This window comes from Ammospiza caudacuta, chromosome 18 (assembly GCF_027887145.1).
Source record: "Ammospiza caudacuta isolate bAmmCau1 chromosome 18, bAmmCau1.pri, whole genome shotgun sequence".
Classification (NCBI taxonomy): domain Eukaryota; kingdom Metazoa; phylum Chordata; class Aves; order Passeriformes; family Passerellidae; genus Ammospiza; species Ammospiza caudacuta.
The window spans coordinates 4,354,143-4,374,915 of NC_080610.1; the positions used below are offsets into that span (position 1 = coordinate 4,354,143).

Consider the following 20,773-nt stretch of genomic DNA (forward strand, 5'->3'; position numbering starts at 1 on the left):
CCTCCCCCCTCAAAAAAAAAAAAAAACCCAAACAATATATCCACTCGAGTCTACAGGAAGACTTTTATAAAAATAAAATTTACATTGATTATCTTGACAAGGCCACATCAATGTTTATAAAACTCCATTAACTTTAGTATTAAAAAATATTTTAGGAAGAGCTGATATAATTAAAACATTTTAGTCATGGAATCTTAGGCTCATCCTTAAAACATTTATTTCTAGAAGCCAGGAAGAGGACACTAGTGTTCATGTGGTTTCCATCCTTCAAAGAAAAAAGTCATTATTATAGCATACAGAAAATATCCAGTTAGGATAATGAATGTGCAGCCAACTGGCCCAATATGAAACCAGGATGCAAGGAAGTAGATCAGCAGCAGGGAGATCAGAGTCCTGTAGCTGGCCAGAAACCTCAGGCTGATCCTGGGTCCCCAGTTCTGGCTCGTTCTGTCCCTCACCACGGGGCTGTACCTGATTTTCTGTATGAGCTGGGGGTTGGTCAGGTGGTAGCGACACAGTCTGCCAACAAAATCATCCCTGGAGCAAAGCACTTCCATCTGATCTGCAAACTGAGGGAAGAGGCATTTAGAAGTTACTTTATGACAGCATTTGCAGGAGGAACTAACTTATGATTTTCTTAATATAGAGAATGAGCATTATAGGGATCAAACTGCACTTTTTAACAGCAGAAATGGTATAAAAACCATTAGGTATGAAAACACAGGGCAAGTCTGCACTAAGAAAAGAATTTACTTTTCCTGTTTAGAAGCATTCACTATGAATGTTACTCCCTTGTTCATCAACCATGAGTCCCTTAATAAATCACAATGCAATGTTTTGTGTAGGAAAAGCAGAATGACAGGTAGAGAAGCAGGCTAATACTACTAGACAACACCCATCTAGACCACAGTGGAGAAGATGGAGTAAGAACAAACCAAGTGTCCCACAGGTACAGGTGAGGTGGAACAGGAACGTGCAGGGGGAAGGCCAGGAGGAGGAGGAGGAGGAGGAGGAGGAGGGGCAGGGCTGTGCTCACCCTCTCGTTGAGCGCCGAGGACAGGCGGAACAGGAGCCGCACCAGAGCCGCGTTCTCGTAGCTGCGGATGGGCTGGAGCTCGGTGTCCCCCTGGTACTGCAGCTCAAACCTTCTTAAGCCATTTATGATCTACAAATGGGAAAAGAAACACCTCAACTTGCAGCTCCCACCTGAAACAGCTTTGTACTGGCACCTCTCAGCCCCAGGTAAGGTGCATTTCTCTTGTATTTTCAAGAACAGCCCAGGCAGTGATTTGGAGTAGTTTTTCTCTCACCTGGTACCTGCCAAGGGGGGTGAGGATGAGGCCATTCTCACTGGCAATGCAGTCTGGAAGCTGTTTCTTTCCATTCTCATCTTGAGCTGTCCCACACTTCATCATCATCTGGGTCAGCTGGGCTTCACTCAGCTATGCAAGAATCAATAACACACTTCTAAAGCAGGTGTGTTTGATCCACCCTCTATTTAATTTATTTCTCACTTCACAAACTCATTAGCCTTGGAAGTCTTTGACAGCCAGCTCAGATAACAAGAACTGTTTAAGAGCACCTCAGTTAGACATTAAAATGAGATAAACCTCTCCAGATTTGCTTGTTCTTGTCCAGTTCTAGATCAGTGCTCTGGTTTGTATCTCCCTTAGCTCTCAAGGAGTATCAAAGAGCTGTCTCCTAGGGCAATTCTGTACAAGGGAGTGTGGCTGCAGAGAAAATAATCTATTATTTTCAAGTTTAACAGTTTGTCCATAGCTGCAGTTGTATTTTTACAGCTCTACATTTAGAAGATACAGGAGAGTTTTTAAAACTGCCTGTTTGGAAACAAGAGGACACCTTGGTATAAACAGGTTTGGTGTAAATTATACAGTCAGAAGAGTCATCACTTAAACAAAGTAGGTTTGATACTTAGAAATTCAAAACACCTGATTCCATCTACATTGAAAATGGCAAAGTTGAGATGATGTTAAAATTTACTAGCAAGGTCTCTGGACAGCTTTGTGACCCCACACAGTACAAGAGACACAGATGTACATTTGACAAATCCTGACTTTTGTTCTCACTGCCAAGTTCTTAGAAAGATGTTACTTACCTTAAAGATCTGGCACAAATACTCCAGTGCCTTCTCTAAATATTCATCTGTCTTTTTGATGCTGTCCTGCCCAATTTCATCAAGGTCATTGCCTGTGTAGGAACCATTCATGTCAGATGGTGTGAATCTAAACCATGAGAAGAAGGACTGGCTGGCCATGGTCTCTGCAGAATGGTCTGATATGGACTTTGCTGTCTGCTGTGCCTGACAAATTAACTGGGCCAGTTTTAACACCTAAAACAAACACCAAAAATTGTGTGAGATGAAGATAAAGGACTAGTAAGCATCAATACATGGATAAAACTGTGCCTTGACAGCTGCAAGTGAGAGCAATCCCAGCAAACCCACTCCCTTAGTGCATATGGGTTTGTGCTGTTAGCAGGATTTCCAATAGGGCAGAGGCAGTTCTGTTGAAGCATTTAAAAAACCTCAGAGCTGCTTAGGTTCTTCAGCTGCTTTTTTAAATTTTCCTGCTGATTTTGTCTGAGTTGCTGGTAGGTACTGATGAATCAGAAGATCACAGTAAGCATGTTTGAGAGGAAACACCATGTCCTGCTCCAAGGCAGCAAGCTGTTACATTAACTTATTATTTATCAAAGAGAAGCAGATTTTTACAGCTGTGCTGGACTGAGACCCCTCAGGGTCCAAAAGCAAACTAAATTATTCAGTAATGCAGGGTGTGAAGCTTTCTACTTTCAGCTTCTGATATGGATGCTCAGCACTGAGGAACATCTGTCACAGTAGAAAGGCAGGTGCAAAGGAGCTTGTTGCTTACCAAATTCCTGACTTCTGTGCCAAACATCTGTTTGTACTGGAAATCCTGTCCTTCCAGGCTGTAAACATGACTCTTCACCTTAAATGAGGCATCTGTAACAGCTGGAGACCGTGATGACAAAAAACTCCCACCAAGAGTGGGGCTCATAAAAAGTCGGTGTTGCCGGTGGGGAATCACAAGTTCTGGCTCCAGGAATAACTGTTCTCCTGGAATTTGAAAAAAGAACTGATGATGGTTGCATAACACTGGTCTTGCAGGGGAAGGAGGCCTTAATTAGTGTTCATTACTTACTTCTCTCTGCCCAGAGCAGGAAATGTCAGCCTGCACTTAATGCAGACCATACAAAGCAGCATTTAAAATTCGTAATATTTTTCAACAAAAGGCAGGGGAGAAACATACTTCAGATATTGATACTTGTCAAATCTCACCACTCCCAAATTCACTATATCCTAATTATCCTGAAATGCATGCATGACTCTTTTACTAAGTACAGAGACTTTCAGAGATATATGAAGTTTAAATCTTGAGGTATGTAATGAAATAATACAAGTGTAAGAAAAACTGACAATTCTAATTGGGCTCTTTATTCTTTAAAGAAAAATTGTGAAATGCAATCTATGGTGATTAGAAGAGAACTATAGACTTACTAAACCAATTGAGACACATTAATGAAGACAGATTTTGAATGGGAAAAGAGCATGAAAAATGGGAGAGAAGTGCACTTCTGCTAATGAGATGAGATGCAACTATTGTGAGGAAAGATTGAGACAGGACAACAGAAGATGTCAAAGCATCCTTTTACCTTTGAGGATCATTTCAGCTAGATTGGGCTGAGCAAAGACCTTTGCTACTCGGAACACCATGAGGGCATTTTTTGGACTGACCAAGTCTGTCCGAAGAGCTCTGTTGAGAAATCCCACAAACAGCTTGGTGTACATGAGCAGGTTCTCTTGAATGAAGGCAGCCCTGTCAAAGTGAGTACAGGATTTGTGAGTACAGCTATTTAAAGAAGTGTTATTTTGTCTTCTATCAAATAAGGCACTAAGGGAATGTTTTATACTGTCTCTGGAAAGATGGTCAACTTACATTGAGAGAAAAGAATACTCTCAGAACAAAAACTAGTGTTCTAAGAAATCATTCTCTAGGAATAACTGAGGAATTTAACTCAGGTTGGTGCACAGTTCCTGAAATCCTGCTGTTTCACTCAGGTTTGGCTCAGATCAGCCCCAGCTGCTGCCCTCCTCACCATTTCTCTGAGACGCTGCGAGGCAAAGGCTCCGTGCTCTGCGGGGGCTTCTCGGGCGCGTACCTCCAGGGCTGCAGGTAGCTCAGCCACATCTCAAGAACCTGGGCAAAGTCACACATAAACCCACATGAGTGCCAGGACTTTACTGGAAAGAAGGGAGGAAGGGTTTTTTGTTGATTTTTAAATTTGTTATATAAAGTTTACTGGTCTAGAAAAGAGAGATGACCAAGAAACAACAACAACAAAAAAAGACCAAGAAACAGCTGCTAAACAGCAATAACTAATAACTAATTCTAGTAACTAATAACTAGTCCTAGTAATTAATAAGTAGTTCTGTTGAGTACAGACTAAGTGGAGAAGCAAGTACATACTGCTCTGAAGGAGGCATCCAGAGGCCAGTGCCCAAAACAGTGCTGCAAAAAGATATAAAGCTTCTCCTGGACAAACCGAGGAATCACAACCCTGCAAAGAGATTCAAAGACAGTCACATACATAAAACTGGTAGCAAATTTTGAAAACTAAACACCCAACCCAGCACACTTCCACAAATGCAAATAGAGAAAGAACTGAGCAAAATTTGTTCCTTTTAAACTGAAACTACTTCAAGCCATTGAATTTCAACTCAAATTATTAAATACCAAATACTAAACTAATTTTGGCCAGAATTCTCTGGTAGCATTTTCTTTCCTCTATAGACTGGTGCAATAGCTGCTGCTGAAGATGCCCTCCCTCAGAGGATGTGAAAAACATAATCCATTAGTTCTCATGTATTTTTAATAATGTACTTCTCTATTTAGCATCAAAACAGCCTAATTCAACCTCTCAAGGAAAGCTGAGATGTTCATGGAGAAAGCTCAGCTTTCCAGTTCTGTACATTTCAGAGACATGCTCATGTACCAACCTTTTAAACTCCTCCAGTGGGCTGGCTGTGTGGGAGTGGGCTGAAGGGGAGAGAGGCTCTGGTTTCAGGCTGTTGCTGAAAGCATGCAGATGTTTCACAAGCAGTCTTACCACTAGCACGTGTTCTTCAGTGGGCTTGAATGACTCCTGGATTCAAAGCAAAAGAGAGGCACTAATGAGTGTCATTTGCTAAATGTCCAGGGAATTCAGGAAAATTATATTCTCAGATCAAAATATAGGAAATGCTCTTTTCCTTCTAGGTTCTTCACCATAGTTTGGTGCCACCTGATTTTGGACAGGTTTGCTCCCCAGGAAAAGCTGCATCAATCTTCTGCCATCAGCTCACTAAGAAACAGCAGCAAATTTGGATTGTAAGAAAAGTTATCTACAGTTCTCTAATGCACTGAATTTTGGGCCAGCTTTAAAGAACATAATAACTTGTAGATTTTGACTTACCCTTTTCTGAAAAAAGAATATTCAGCCTTTCATTATGGCTACAAGTTCCTTGCTGCAGAAGCACAGCAGGTCCTTTGCTTATACTCATGGCTGGCTGTACTGAGTTCTCCTTCCTAGGCTGGTACCATCGGCCTTACAGGAGAGAACAATCCTGGACAGTTACAGTAAAACAGGAACTGGTCTGAGTCCTGTGAGATCCTGTTGGTTCCAGCACCCTCAGGGGAGAACAGCCTGGCTGGGAGCAGCACCAGGAGTGATGGTGAGCCACAGTGATGTTACTGTGAGGAGTGTGACACAGCAGGGAGGTGCACGAGGCACAGAAGTGCTGCTTCAAAGCACAAACTCCATTGCTGCTGTAATCTGCTCTAAGAGTAGTGAGCTAATACCAATCCACCACTGAAGGCAGATTTGAGATTTGTATTCTGTTTCACAAAAGTTGAGAAGAATGGTGTACATGAAATGTAACTTACAGCTGCAAATATAATGGAAAGTGCTGGAAAGGTGTGTGGGATTAGCTGCAAGAAGTTTCTAGTGCTTGAGGCAGGGAGGGAGTGTCAGTGTCAGTGTTTATGTCCTCTCTCAGCAATGCCTGAGGCACAGCAGATGCCTTTTGAGATTTGAGATTCTGAACACACTGTGACATTCACTGCAGGCTCCATGACAGACACAGCCCTGCAGTGCAGCCAGGCCTGGGACTCTCCTAAGGGAGGGAGGGTTAAACCTTTACCAGTTCTAATGAAGGCTGGGCGTGTTTCTGACAGCTCCAACTTGTATCAGCACATTTCCCACAGTCCTGATGAGTTTATGCAGAAGGTAGAACTCCAAGAAGCTGTGTGGTCCTTGGACCAGGATCTCCACAGCCTTTACAGAGGCTGAGTACTCTGATACAGGCCTTGAAAGGTGTAATTTTAAAAGCCCCAAGCCTCCCCTGAAGGTACCTTTGGAATTTAGAAAACCACCCTATTTCAATACAGCATTTTGGGTGATGTTAGTAGTTTCTCCACATACAATTTCCTCTTAGCCTGGATCACCACCATTGTGAATGTCACTGGTCTAAAAACTACTTTTCCCCAGAAGTGTTTTTGTTGTTAAACCTTTTTGTACAGGATGGATGTGTACCACCGTTAATTCTTAATACAGTAATTACATTAATATAAAGTAAAATAGATTTAAGGTAGTACTTTCTGTGTCCCTTTCTAAACAGCACCTTGAGATATCATAGCACTTAATTAAAACAAATCAAAACAAAAAAAAAGGATTAAAGAGCAGGGAAATGCCATGTAGGGCTAAAGAGCTTTACAGTACATAAGCTCAACCCTCCCCATTCCCAAAATGAAGACCCAATGAATAAAGGGCTGAAGTAGGAAAAGAGGAATCAGCAATCTGTTCCAACAGGAATGTTTTTGCATGCACATTTCCTGAACAATCTGCAAATGTACCACTTGTGCTTTTGCAAAAGTGGACAGCCAAATTGACATTGCCACCACAAATTTAGTATTATCCAATGACATTTCCTTGGCTAAAAACCCCCAGATGTTACCTACCTTAATCTGGGTGACAGCCATGCAAATTCTGATCTTTTCTTCCACGCAAGGTTTGATTAAATGACTACTGAGTGAGAGGCAGAAATCTGCCATTGGTGGAGACAGCTTTGGTGCCAAAAAACAGCATAGCTGGTAAGTCTTACATTGCAAAAATGCATTTTTAGAAATACAGTTTCCAATCAGTCCTCATAACATGCTAGAGTTTAACTCTTTTCTCCATCACCTTTGCTAACATCTCTCAGTATCAGTTTCACTGACCAATTTGGTGAATTTCAATGCAACGTTCCCAATTACAAAACCACACCTTGGCAGAAGGAGCTGCTGTACAGCCAGCACCAATACACTTGGCAGATTATAGGATGGAACAAGATTCTTAAAAAAGGAAACCAAATGAAAAGATGGTAATACTTGGTATGCGTGGAGGGCCTGGTAGCTGGATTGGGCAGGACTACCGTGGTGTTTACTGGAGATACTGAGTCGGTAGTGGAGAACCTCCAGCTGAGACAACAGAAACAAAAAGGAAGGGGGGAGGGAAAAAAGGAGAGAAGAGAGCAAGAGAAAAAAAAAAGTGAGAATGAGCCCAAGGAAGAAGGGTGGGGGGAAAAATGAACATCACAAATACAGTCAGGGACAACATATCACAATAACAACTGCAGCCACAGTATCCTCTTCTTTCTGGTGTTGAGGAGATTGATTCATAGTATTTCTTATCCACTTAGAAATACAACTGGGAGCAAGTATCAAAAAATTGGCCGCTGTCTTTTCTGAGCTCAGAGCAAGGACTAGTGGGGGATATGGAGCTTTTGCCAAATAAATTTCCCATTTCAGAAGCGAATTGAACTGCAGCAACAAGGATTTACACACTGTTTATTAAAAATGGAGTAAGAGGGCAATATTCTGCAAGCTTTTTTACATTTGTTTTGAAAACTTTGTCATTTCTTCCTGTTCTGCTGGAGAAGCACAGTTTGTATGTGGAAGAAGTTCAAATTGGACTTTCCTGTCCAGAGAAATCCTGTGTCTTCTCTCTACTAAAGGCTATTTGTGAAGGGTGCGGGTCTTGTGAATTTCCTCAAACAAGGAAATTACTTTTGCTGTGAGGGAGACATTACACATCTAAAAAGGCATAGATATACCTAGCACAGGTATGCTGATGCAAAAGGCACCTTGCCATAACAATGAAGTCTCTGCAAGCCTCAGCCAGATCCCTTTTTGAAGGAACAACCTGATCAGCATTTTCTGACTATGACAGTGAAGAGGATACTGTAGCAACAGTGACACACATGTATGAAATTAATGAAAAAACATAAAACAAAAAATGTACACTACACAGACCCCAATGACTGTTGTCAGGCATCTAAACTAACTCTCCAGATCACACCTCTGCTGTCTTTAAACAGCCTCTACCCCATCTCCTCTGCTGCCAGTTTGGCAGCTTCTGGTTCCACACCCTTGGAGTGGCAGGATGGTTCCTGCAGGCTCCCCAAGAGCTTGGGCAGATTTTCTGCTTCCAGACTGACTCCCCTGCCACAGGAACCTGCAACCCCCTGGATTTTCATGGCTGTTCCACATGCAGTGCTGGGGGCTGAACACCTAGCTTTGGAAGGTCAGGAAGCATGACATAAAGTTTGATCAAACTACTTCTTTTTAAGTTTTTCTTGTGGTAACAGCAGAAGGGAATAGGAAAAAAGCTGCTGCACACTTGGACTCTAGATCATTAGAGAGAGAAAAAACAAACAGACAAAAGAATTGGAAAATAGTTGAATTAAAAGGGAAAACAATGACAGCATAGCAAATAGCATCAACCTCAGGTTCGTAGCAGATCCAAGAAGATTTCAAAGCTGTAATGTGTATCTTCTCAAAAGAAATTGTTTACTGTTCATTCCCATTCCACTGCCTTCTACTTATAAAGGGAAGTCTGTGATGACATTACCAAGGCTTAAGAAAAATCTGTGACTCTCCTTCTCAAGAAAGTTACTTATCTGAGATCTGTTTGGCCCATGACAGCAAACAAATCTGGCTGCTGGACAGAGTGAGCAAGTTCTGCAGAACCTCACCCCACCTTCCAAAACAGACATGCAGCCATTTCCTATCAGTGATGGTCAAACAGCTCTAGATCCAGCACTGAACGTCACTAACTCCCTTCCTCCCAAGCACACACAAGGCTGGATGCTATCAAGTGAACCTGCAGAATTGTCAATAATTTAAGAATAAGGAATAGGGCCATCTTGGGTTTCCAGTCAAGGTCTTTAATGCTTGTGCTAAAACAGAGCTTCTGCTTCTGGATGTTCTACTTGCTCATCTGAGGAACTACAAGGCAGCCTGCTCTCCCTCAGCCCACCCAGACTACAAAGCTCAGTTTAAGCATCACAGGCTAATGAACAGTCCTGCCCTGATCTGGAACCTTTCCTCAGTCCTGCAGGAGAGATCCTTCATCCATTCATGTATCTCACGGGGAATTCCAGTCCCCCATTCCACTGCTCCACCCCCCCCCCCAAAGAGGAAGACTTCCTATTTTACATGTTCATGATTACTTCCCATCAAAAATGAAACTAAAATACCATCAGGGAGTTATGGCCTCAGGCTGTGGCTCAACACACCTTGTGGAGGATCCTGAAGTGCTGATTTCAGAGAACTGTAAGCTCTACCTAGGCCCTACTCCACCATAAGGTGCAGAGTCATTGTCTGCAACTGCTGCTCCCTAGTGCTAGAAGAAAGCATCTGAAATACAGAGGGTGAACAGAGGAGAGAAGTTTAAAGCAATCATCATTTCTGCCCTAAGCACAGCGCTTGATGCACAGAGACTGGACAGACAGACAGACCAAAGGAACTTCAAGCAAAGCCTTTCCATCACAGGTGCACAGCCATGCTGCTGGGAGTCCCAAGTGGAGACTTTGCAACATTAGTGAGTTAGCATTTTGACCTCAACTTTGAGAGTAAAAGACAAAACCCATCACATTTCAGCTCTCCAATGTTTTTCCCTAGCAAAATATAAATGTGTTTTATTTCATATCCTGTGGAGTGAAGGATTAGAATTTTTCAGTCAACTCCCATATTGCACTTCCACACAGGAATAAATCCTGAGTAGCTTTTATTATTTCTCTCCCCTTCTATGAAAGTCCCACTGTGACCCAGAGGGAATTCAGAGGATCAGAATTTTCTCCTTCAAATTCCCTTTACATTTATAATGCCTTCAGTCTTAGCCTCCCCAACACTTACTCACTTCTTACATGCAGTAGTTTGTTACTGAACAGGCCACCACAAACTGCTTACAACAGTGCATTATCTGAGCAAGAGCTTGTCAGATAATCCAAATTCTGCAGCTACAGAACTGCTTCTGACACCATTATGGTGAAAAGCATATTTTGGAACATGAAACAATAAAAATAGCAGTTTAGAAAGATTTTTTAAAATTTGGATTTAGGCTAAAAATGGTTATGGATGTTAGAAATTACTAATTGGTATTTCAGTAACAGTTGCTATCTCTGCTGGAAATCAATTTGGGCTATTTTTAGCAGTCATGTTGCCCCAGTGGGATTTAACACAATGGTTTTATAGTGGCATCTTCTCAATCATTAATACTTTGATGTTCAGATTGTTGTGACCATCCCACAAACTCATCTTGAACAAAAAAAAGAAACAAAAACAGAACAAAACTAACACAACTTCTGCAATGAAGGCAAATCTGGATGACACACTTATTCACAACATTCTTTGTAACTGGATTATCAACTCTGGCACACTTATGTAGCTACTCTGGTAAATTATTTCTTTCCTTTGGACCAATACACAAAAATAAATTCGGCACACAACAGGAGATTTACCCCAAGGTAAGAGCTCAACCACCAGGTGATGTTCAGGAGAGCAGTACAAACTATTACCTTGACGTGAGGGGACTGCATTTTCTGATACATTTCCAGTGAGTAATGATGGAGCCACATTTCAACAAAGATCTGTAAAACAAATATTTTCTCAGCTAGGGAAAGAGAAGTAATCCCACACTGTCAGTCAGAAGATAATATAAGAAAGACCACAGTATACAACTTGAAAACTAAGCTGTACTGGCAAATAGGCAGCACCTATTCAAGATGTTCCAGGTTATGCCAATGGCTGAGATGACAAACTCCCAGCATCTGCCAGGCATCAATTTGTCAGCTCAGCAGCACGATAGGAACTTGTTTCAGAATAACTGCTAAATCCAGATTTTCTTTTCCTTCCCTTGATAATGAACAAAACCAACTTGGCTGTGTTTAACCTTTGCTTTTGCAGTGGTGGTATAAGATTTAAAAAAGAAAAGTGGTGTAAGATTTAAAAAAGAAAATCAGATGCAGAAACTTTTCCAGAAAAAAATACTCAAATGCCTTAGATCCTTAGTCTAAGAAAAGGTATTAAGTGCCTTTCCAAGCTACAACTTAACATCTCACAATGGTTCTTTGTTGCAATAACAGGAAGCAGCAGCTGCACTGCTCAATTCCAAAACCAAGCTAAAGCAAACTGGCCAATCTGCCAGTGCTTTAACAAGAAGAGATCCCTCAGTGAGCAGGGCATTTCCTTCCTTAAATGGCAGGTACCTGAAGCAGTGTTTCTGATCTCCAGATCTCCTGGGAGGCTGGGTCAGCGTTCACAGAGGGCTGGTGGGCAATGTGCCTCTTCAGCAGGCTGGTGTGGTGCATGCCATAGGAGGAGAAAGGCACTGCTGGGGACCTGGAGGACAAACGCACGGAATGACACAGGTCAGGAGGGCTTGGTGCAGCACAGGGGGATGGAGGGATGCATCATTGTTTGAATCAGTATTTTATACACTTTGAAACAGTCTTTCAAACTGCATAATTGATTGCACATTTCAAACTTCTGCAACTTCCTGTAATTACCAATTACTTCAACTCTAACTATAACCAAGCACTGCACCACTGTTCCTATGTAATAAGTACATACAGATGAAGTGTGGAGGTGTTTTCTATTTGATTTTATTCCTGTTGAAAATTGCAATGCAAGATGTTTTCAATTACCATCTGTATGGCAAATTATCTTTTGTCAAGTGGGCAGTTTGCTTTATCTCTCTCTCTGAGTGACCACATTCACACCTCCCTTGGGAGGGGACATTGCTGATAACAGCTATTGAATGTCACTGCATGGCTGATAAGAACTACAGCATCCCATTGGGAGATGTGAGCCCAGAGGGAGGAGCCAAGCATTCCTACCCAGATATAATCCAGAGGTTCTGAGACACCAGCACGGCTTCTGCACTGGATTCCCCAGAGGAACAGCAGCTGCCTCTCCTTCCACTGGATCTCCAGAGGAAGAATACATCCTTCTCTACAGGATCCCTGCTCCAGCAGAACCACCCCTGACACTGCAGGAGGGCTGAGCCACAATTCCAATGGCACTGCCACCAACACCCTGACCCACGGGGTGTCAGGTTGGGCTCTGACTCTGTCACTGTTGTTCTAGTGTACTGCGTTGTTTATTTTATCCTTTTATTTTTTTTTCTTCCCTATTAAAGATCTGTTATTTCCTGCTCCCACATTTTTGCCTGAGAGCCCCTTAATTCAAAATTTATAGCAATTTGGAAGGGTGGGGAGGGTTTAAATTCTCCAAGTCAAGGGAGGCTCCTGCCTTCCTTACCAGACTCCTGTCTTTCCAAACCAAGACAGTTCCAACAAGCCATATTTTGCCTGCACTGTTCCCACAATTTGCCCCTGACACTGGAGCCATTACCTGGGAGTAGGGGAAGGGATGGCTCCCCCAGGGTTTGAAGAAGGTGGGGGAAGGACACTTCCTTCTGTGGGCAGGAAACACTTGAGGTATGTGTCCACCAGGATGAAATAAGCACTGTTGGAAGGGCTGACATGATGGGTGGCAGGTGAGTTCTGCAAGAGACACACAGATGTACCTGGGGTTAAACACTGCTGCTTTAAGGCAGTGCTGGGGGTGATGTCAGACCCCCTCAGCATAAAAAAGCAGAAGCCCAGTGTTAGAAAGGGTGAACTGGCAGCAAACACCCCTGGAGCAAAGGAAAATGAGCTGTGAGAGAAGGGCTGCTGCAGCAGTGACTGCAACCAGGCAGAAGAGAGGGAACAACAGGCAGAGGAACCAAAGAACCACAGCCCACAGCACCACACTGTGGTTCTGACTGTAGAGAAACCCTCACTGGGTACAGGGGGACAGAAACCATTTGGAACCCACTGCCTGCTCCTTGCTGCCATGGCTGCTCACTGGTGAATCCAAGGGAGGTACTTTGTTTATTATCCAGTCTTGGATCACCAAGTGAACCAAAGCAATAAAAAATTCCAACAGAACAGATGAAACTGCTGTTAATTTAGCTACACAGCACCCCAGCAGGCTCTTAGAGTATTATGGAGAAAGGCCAATACTATTTTAAGGGAAAAAAATGTGAAAGGTACTTACCTTCTGTGTAATCAAACTGATTGCAAAGTAAAACATGTAGTATTCAAATGGATCTGGAAGAACAGAGTTAAGGATCACATAATAAAAAGCAGGTACAGCAGTTGGATATTGGCAGGTGCTGAATAGACACCACATTGGTCCTTTTCAATGCTAATGTACCTTGCTAGAGCTTTTGTGCAAATTCAGCCTAGGCTTCTTGCTCTGCAGCTGGCTGAAACATTGGTGATTGAGGTGTTCTCTGTGTGACAAAGTGTTCTGTACTCCTGGCACATCTGACTACTTCAAACTGAAACCAGCCCAGCTACAGCTACACTGCTTCCAAAAATGCAAAGTGAACGTGCCCTTTTCCTGCCATATTGCATAAACTACAAGCAGTTACAAAAACAAAAATTGTGAAATACAGGCTCTGCTGAGAAACACTGGGAATTTTGTTGTTGACTTGATTAAGGCCAGAAATTTCTCTAAGAAGGGTTTATAAGAGGACACGTTTATTTTAAATTGTAAATCTAAACATTCCTAATCAGCCTAAACTCTCCAGCATGACCATGATTTACCCCACATAGATAAGAAATGTTTAACAGAAACACTCATGATCTCTCAGTTTTAGATATTTAAAAAAAAATAATTAGATACTCAACAATTAAAAGGATACTAAGAGCCAAATTCAAACCTAAACCCCCAGATGAAGGAAACTGGACCTTGTTGTGGTATAAAGAACATTCTGGTAGAACTTGCTCTTGTATTGAAGCCTTCACAGGGCCCTGAAAGAGAGAGTAAGGAAATGTTTATAATTTCATTACAGAGTAATGGAACATTAATCTGGGTACTCAGCATACTGCAAAATATGTTTTCAGATAGTGAGATTGTGCATTCCAGCATTCTGGGGTGATCTGTACATTCAGCTCAGTGATTTTATTGCATTGCAGGAGTTCTGTGCCCAGATGCAGGGTTGGACAGGGAAAGTTGAAGACTGTCAACTTTCTCTCTGAAAATGAAAATTCAGTATTTTCTAAATTTAAATTCAGTATTTTTTAAAAAAAGCCTTTACAGTAATTTTCCCAGTTGGAGTGGGAGCAGCAGAGTATTGGTGTTTGGCTGCTGCTTTTGTCCAGGTAACTGAGGTGTGTACCAACAATTAGCATTTACTTAAATGAGGTTTCTGTTTGTCAAAGCCTGTAGGACTATCTGAACCAATTTGCAGACAGCATGTGGGTGGTAGCAATAGAAGAAACACAGCAAAACAACTCTGCAGATGAACAGATGAACTCTGCTGGAAATGTGACACTTCACATCCAGGACAGCAGTCAGACCTTTAACACAGGCACACAGCAAAGGCAGGGAAGGCTCTGCCCTGGGATAAGCTTAAAAAATGACTTTCAATCCTGCAACTACCAATAACCACACTGTTGTACTACATGGATTCTTACACCACACAACTCCCTCTGGGGACAGAGTAAGAATAACAGTGCAGCTTTCTTGGCTGAACACACACATCCAGCTGCTGAGAACCACAATCTCCCAGAGATTTTATGGCTGGGAACTCTCCTGCTCCACTCAAGAGCCATTTCAAGAAATGGATCTGCTCCAAACCTGGAGCACTGAGGCCACACTTTGGCCTGCACTGAAACGTAGGTACAAAGTGCAGGCAAATTTCCACCAGCTTCCACAACAACTACATTCCCTTGTTACAAACTATTCAGTTACTCACTGGAAGATATGAGACTGGGAAATCATATCTGTACTCTTCTGCTTGGAGTTTGTAAACCAGCTTCATCATTGGGCCACTGCAAACAAACATCAGAAAGTGAATCCCATGGTAAATAAAAACCCCTCTGCTGCCTCACTTCTGTGAGCTTAGTCTGCACAATGAAAAGAGGCCAAACACTGGTCATTGTTCACCAATCCATTTCTTAATCTGTGCTGAAATGAATGAGTTCACCTGGGATCCAGGAAATCCAGAGCCACAGAATATTCATTAGGGTTTGTTCTTCCCTGCAGGCAGCGAAGGTTCCAGCCCACGATGATGCCATCCAGGCTGCCAAAAATGCTCTCCACCAGCCATGGGAAGATGCCATGGAGTTCCTGCAGGGAAAACAGACACAAAGAATTGATGTGCACAATCCCTCACTTGGACAATCTCTCCTGCATGTACTAGAACACACAGAGATATGTCAGCCATTTATTTATGTCTGTTTCTGGGTTATCACTGGGCAGACTGTCCATTCAAAACATTGCACTATAACACGGCAATTATGGGAGAGCTATCCTGATTTCTCATCAGCATCATTTGCAGTTATTTGCCACATTTTAAAAACAAGTTTTCTTTGTAAATTGAGGCTGAAAAGTGTTAATGAAGGTAAGTGAAATGAAACAACACTATAATGACTAGAAAAGGTTCTTAATTCTTGGCAACCCTGCATTCCCACTGTTTCACTGGAGGTCCCCCAAACCCAGAATCACAGAATCAGTTAGGTTGGAAAAGAGCTGAGACCATCGAGTCCATCCTGTGACCAGACACCACCGAGTAAACCAGACCCTGGCACTGAGCACCACTTCCCTGAACACCTCCCTGGGCAGCCCGTTCCACACAGATTGTCTTGATAAGACAGAGAGGAACAATCTAAGCAGTAATATAAAAACCAGTTTCCCTGAATCACGCCAAGCAGGGAGGTCCTGGAGAGGCAAGGGGCCGCTCACCTTGGCAGGCAGCTCCTCGATGACCGTCTCCAGATCGCGGCACCTCTGCGCGAACGGTTTGTTGACACAATCCGCCTTCAGCGTGGCCTGGCACAAACCACAAGGGAAATGCGATCACGGCAGCCGGGCAGGGCAGGATAAGACAGCACAGCACCTACCGCGGCCATGACCGCCACAATCCCCCCTCAGCATTCCCTCAGGACAGCACCTAACGCGGCCATGACCCCGCAATTCCCCCCTCAGCATTCCCTCAGGACAGCACCTAACGCGGCCATGACCCCGCAATTCCCCCTCAGCATTCCCTCAGAACAGCACTCACCGCGGCCATGACCGCCACAATTCCCCCTCAGGACAGCACTCACCGCGGCCATGACCCCGAAATCCCCCCTCAGGACAGCACTCACCGCGCCCATGACCGCCACAATCCCCCTCAGCATTCCCTCAGGACAGCACTCACCGCGGCCATGACCGCCACAGTCCCCCCTCAGCATTCCCGCCACACCCGGGGCTGCAGCGGCCGGGACAGCAGCTCCATGCACCGAGACACCGCTGAGTGCCCGCCCGGCCCGGCCCGGCCCGTCCTGTCCCTGGTGCATTCTCCCGGCAGCAGGAGGAGGAGGAGGCCGTGTCCCCGCACTCACCAGCAGGAAGCTGGGCTGCTGCAGGTGCGGCCCGGCCATGCCGCCGCTCCGCTCCCGGCCCTCAGCGCGGACCCCGTTCGCTCCCCGCGCCCGCGCGCCCCTTGCGCGTCACGGCCCGCGCGGATGACGTCACGGCGGCGTTGCCATGGAGCCGGCCCGCGCTGAGGGCGGGCAGGGCCGCGGCCGTGGCAGAGCCGGGCAAGGGCCCGAGCCGGGAGCGCCCCTCAGCGATCACCGAGGGCACCCAGCAATCCCACCCTGTGCCTGCCTCAGGGCCTTATCCAAACACTCCTTGAACTACGCCAGGTTTGCCCTGGGGAGCCTCTTCCAGTGCTCAACCACCCTCTGGATAAGAACCTTTTCCCAGTATCCAGCCTAAACCTCCCCTGGCTCAGCTTTGTGCCCTTTCCTCGAGTTCTGTTCCTGGTCGCCAGATCAGTGCCTGTCCCTGCACTGCCCCTGTGAAGGTGTTTGTGAAAAACACTAATCACGTTTTTAAAATTTTAAATGTTTAATAGTAATAAAATGGTTATAAAAAGAGTAATACAAGTAGAGTAATAATAATTTGGACAATTTGAATTAGGACAATAAGAGACAATAGAGACAAAGAGTTACGGACGTCCGGGTACCTTTTTCTGGGCAAAATAAGCCTGATAAAGGACACCCGTTAACAGAGGATTAACCCTTAAAAACAACAGCCTGTTGCATATTCATACACCTCATACATGATGCATAAATTCCATTCAAACACAGGATTCTGTCTGCTTATTGTTAACTTCTTCCTCTGAATCCTAACAGCACCTTCGAGGCAGGAAGAAGTTAATTACTTCTGAGAAGAGAGCAATAAATTCTTTTTCTCTGAAAAATTCAGGTGTCCTGTGGCTGCTATCTCGCTGCGAGTCCTTTCTTTTAAAAAAGTATCCTACATAGCATAATTTCTATTTTAACATTTTCTATAACCTAAAACTATATTTAACACACTACTTAAGAAAATTAACACAGCATCAATTTCTAACATAGCACATATAATATTCATTTGAATATTTGCAAAAAGCCAGTCATAAAATAGGCGTTTTTCAGGGCTGTCCTCTGCTGGGTGTGATGCGTCCTGGTGGGATTCCTGCCGTGTCCTACACATCCCTTTGTAGATATAGAGTGGCTGTGAGTGAACACTGCTCCTCCAGATGGGGATAACGAGCTGCTTTAGCTCCAGAAAAAGCTCCTGGACCTGATGGCAAGGATTCTGCTGTGTGTTTACTTGGCTGTGAAAGTGTCAGGAATTAAGGAAACGTAGAGCTGGTGTGTTTTCAGTGGGTGATTATAGTAAAACAGGAAATCTCCGACGTGAGGAATGATTGGTGTCTGATTCTATTGATTCAGAAGGCTGAACAATTGATTTATTAAACTATACTATATTACATTATATTATACTATATTAAAGAGATGTACTACAAAGAATACTAAAAGATATTAAAGAAAACTCGTGACTGTCTCTAGACAGCCAGGACACAGCTTTGAGTGACTGGCCAAGGAAACAAAACAAATTTCAGCAGGAAACAAAACAATCTTCAGCAGAATCCAATTGACAAATCCCTTTAGTTAAATAATCATCCTAACACATTCTACATGTGCAAAACAACAGGAGCAGCAGGTAGAGGTAAGAATTGTTTTTCTCTTCTTCTCTTTGTGCTTCTCCAGGAAAAAAGCCCTGAGAGAGAGAATTATGTCTCTCTCATTTCAGAGAATGTGAATGCCACAGGTGACAGGATCGGGGAAAGAATGCAAGAGGAAATAAAGGATTGGGTGAAAATGTGGAAACAGCACTGGAGGTGAGGTCAGTGATGCCTGTTTAAACAGACAGCTGCATGGGAGAAATGTGTCCAATTATTTGAAGCACTAATGGGACTGCTGTGGAGAACTGTGGAAGGACAATTTGGTGTGCTCTGGAGCCTGCTGAAATCAACAGTATAGGTTCATTATCCCTCATTTCCACATGTATATATAAGACTGTATATGTATTTTTTTCTCATTTAGCAGATGCAAAGACCAAAGTCCAGAAAAGTCACCTTACCTAGGTTTCCTCTGATATGCCACTTATCTAGGTTTCATTTTCCCCTTCCTCCCAAATTTTAGCTACCTTGAAGCCACAGCAACAAGAAAGGCTTTTTTTCTGTTGTTGGTATGTTTTTCCTGAGAGAAGTATCCCTGAGGGAGTTGGAGGCTGAGCTGTTTTCTGCAAGTATGGATTCTGTGGTTTTGGGCTTGTTTTATGTTTTTATCATTTATTGTCAGAGGTTCCTGACAGGAAAAGAAGTGACTAACCAGCCGTACCAGGAGCTCTCCTGGGTAGCCTCACATTTTGTCACCTTGGTGTAATCACTAGAGCATCAATCAAGCTCTACAGAGCTAATTAGGTTAATGTAATTGTCATAAAGATTAATAACTCAATTTGTGCATAGAATATGGAGTTAATGCAACACTCAGTTACCAGAAAATCCATGAAGAAAAATGTCTCTAAATCCTGCAGTGCCAGCTTGCACTGCTGCTGATGCTCAGGTTAAACATTTGGGACAAGTAAAGAACCAGACTGTGTGGTTCTGGTGCTCACAAAGCCTTTTTTTTCTGAAAGCAGTACTAAAAACTTTTGAATTAATCCATATGAGCAACCACTGCACCATCCACAGGCATTGATGGGAAGTTTGGGTTCAGGAGTGTTATATCAAGGCTTTAGGAAGGGGCTTTTCCCCTTCAAAAAGAAGTGTTTGTAGTGAGAGATGCCATCTTTTATAGAGCTGGTGGACATCAGGGGGAGAACCAGAAGCTTTGGGGCACTCCAGCTTCTCTTGAAGTCTGACTCAGATGCAGCAAACAAGTCCAAGCTGGGAACATGTGACTGCAACTTGATTTTGCTGATTAATGAAAGGAAAAGGCGAATTAGAAATAATCTAATTTAGAGAAACAGCACAGGCATCTGATAACATGGTCAGACCTTGTTGCTTTTGCAGGGTTAATTTAATCTCTTCCTGTAAGCACAGGTTAGAGTGTTCTAACAGTGGAGATCTGTCAAATGTTTTCTTTTGGCTGGAGAATTGTTTGGGTGTTGATATGGCAGGGATGGGTAAAATGACTAGAAAATATCCAGTGTGTTCAGCTGTGATGGGAACAAAACCAGACTACCAGTTCATGAGAAATCATCTGGAACAGGGCCTGGATTCATATAGGTGGGGAGAAAAGGGGAATTTTCAGACCTGTCATTATGTTTCTAGCCCAATCAAAGTAACTTCTGACTCCAAAGCTGTTCAGTTCATGCAGACACCAACTTTATGCTGTTCCTGACGTGCACAGGCTTGCTAAGGCTGCCAGTCAGAGTTCCACATGGCTGGAGATGGGACTTCATGTGTAGTGTGGGAAAACATTAAACATTAACTCACCCAGTGCCTGTGATGGCTTCTCCTGTGAAGGAAATGTTAGCAGCATTGAACCACAGCCGGCTGAGGCATCCCCATCTCCACCCAGTTTGAGTGTGTGCAGCTCTTTGGGCATCCATTGTCATTTTTCATAATGATTTCTACAAATTTGTTATGTTTTTGCCTGGTTTCTGCAGGCAGAAATTGCTTAAGATGTTGCATGACAGCATGGTATCAGGAGTTCCAGCTCCAGCTTGCCTCCCACAGTCTTGAGAGTACCTTAAGAATATTCTGATTTAATAAGCAGTGTATTTTGTGCCTGTTTTGAAATTTTGGCAGTCCCATTTTGAAGATTTTATTCACCATATGAAGCGCTAGAAATTTGGTTTTCATTAAAATTGGATTTCTTGCATAATCACATGAATCCGGGAGCTTGAGGCATAAGTAATCTCGGGATTTCAACACTTGGGATAAAATATGAGTTCTGGTGGCAGTGTGTGTGAACATAATGCATTATGCAGGGGGATAAAGCAACTCTTGGATCAAGAGTCTGAGGAAGCTGCATATGGTGACCATTACTGAGTTT

General features: G+C 43.4%; 1 protein-coding gene across 2 annotated transcripts; it reads right to left on the reverse strand.

The window, feature by feature from the left end:
- Window positions 1-118: 118 nt before the first annotated feature.
- Window positions 119-16,857, reverse strand: SMPD4 (sphingomyelin phosphodiesterase 4). Of its 2 annotated transcripts, XM_058816611.1 has the most exons (19): window positions 16,781-16,857; window positions 16,140-16,226; window positions 15,382-15,524; window positions 15,151-15,226; window positions 14,095-14,203; window positions 13,443-13,495; window positions 12,753-12,904; window positions 11,606-11,738; window positions 10,916-10,987; window positions 7,446-7,535; window positions 5,039-5,184; window positions 4,509-4,599; window positions 4,138-4,238; window positions 3,694-3,857; window positions 2,892-3,097; window positions 2,117-2,350; window positions 1,311-1,442; window positions 1,037-1,165; window positions 119-569 (listed from the first exon to the last, which is right to left on the reverse strand). In XM_058816611.1, exons 1-19 carry the CDS (start codon window positions 16,817-16,819, stop codon window positions 243-245), a joined length of 2,484 nt encoding a protein of 827 aa, XP_058672594.1. In that variant the 5' UTR covers window positions 16,820-16,857; the 3' UTR covers window positions 119-242. The 2 variants fall into 2 exon arrangements, with proteins under 2 accessions (XP_058672594.1, XP_058672595.1); XM_058816612.1 differs by lacking the exon at window positions 7,446-7,535.
- Window positions 16,858-20,773: the final 3,916 nt, after the last annotated feature.

Coding starts and splice junctions, on each gene's coding strand:
- SMPD4 (XM_058816611.1), bottom strand. CDS start 16,819: ATGGCCGGGCCGCACCTGCAGCAGCCCAGCTTCCTGCTG. Junction 7,536..10,915: donor TGCAGTCCCCTCACGTCAAG/GTAATAGTTTGT, acceptor CTGTTGTCTCAG/CTGGAGGTTCTCCACTACCG. Junction 570..1,036: donor CCTCGGCGCTCAACGAGAGG/GTGAGCACAGCC, acceptor CTCTTCCCTCAG/TTTGCAGATCAGATGGAAGT.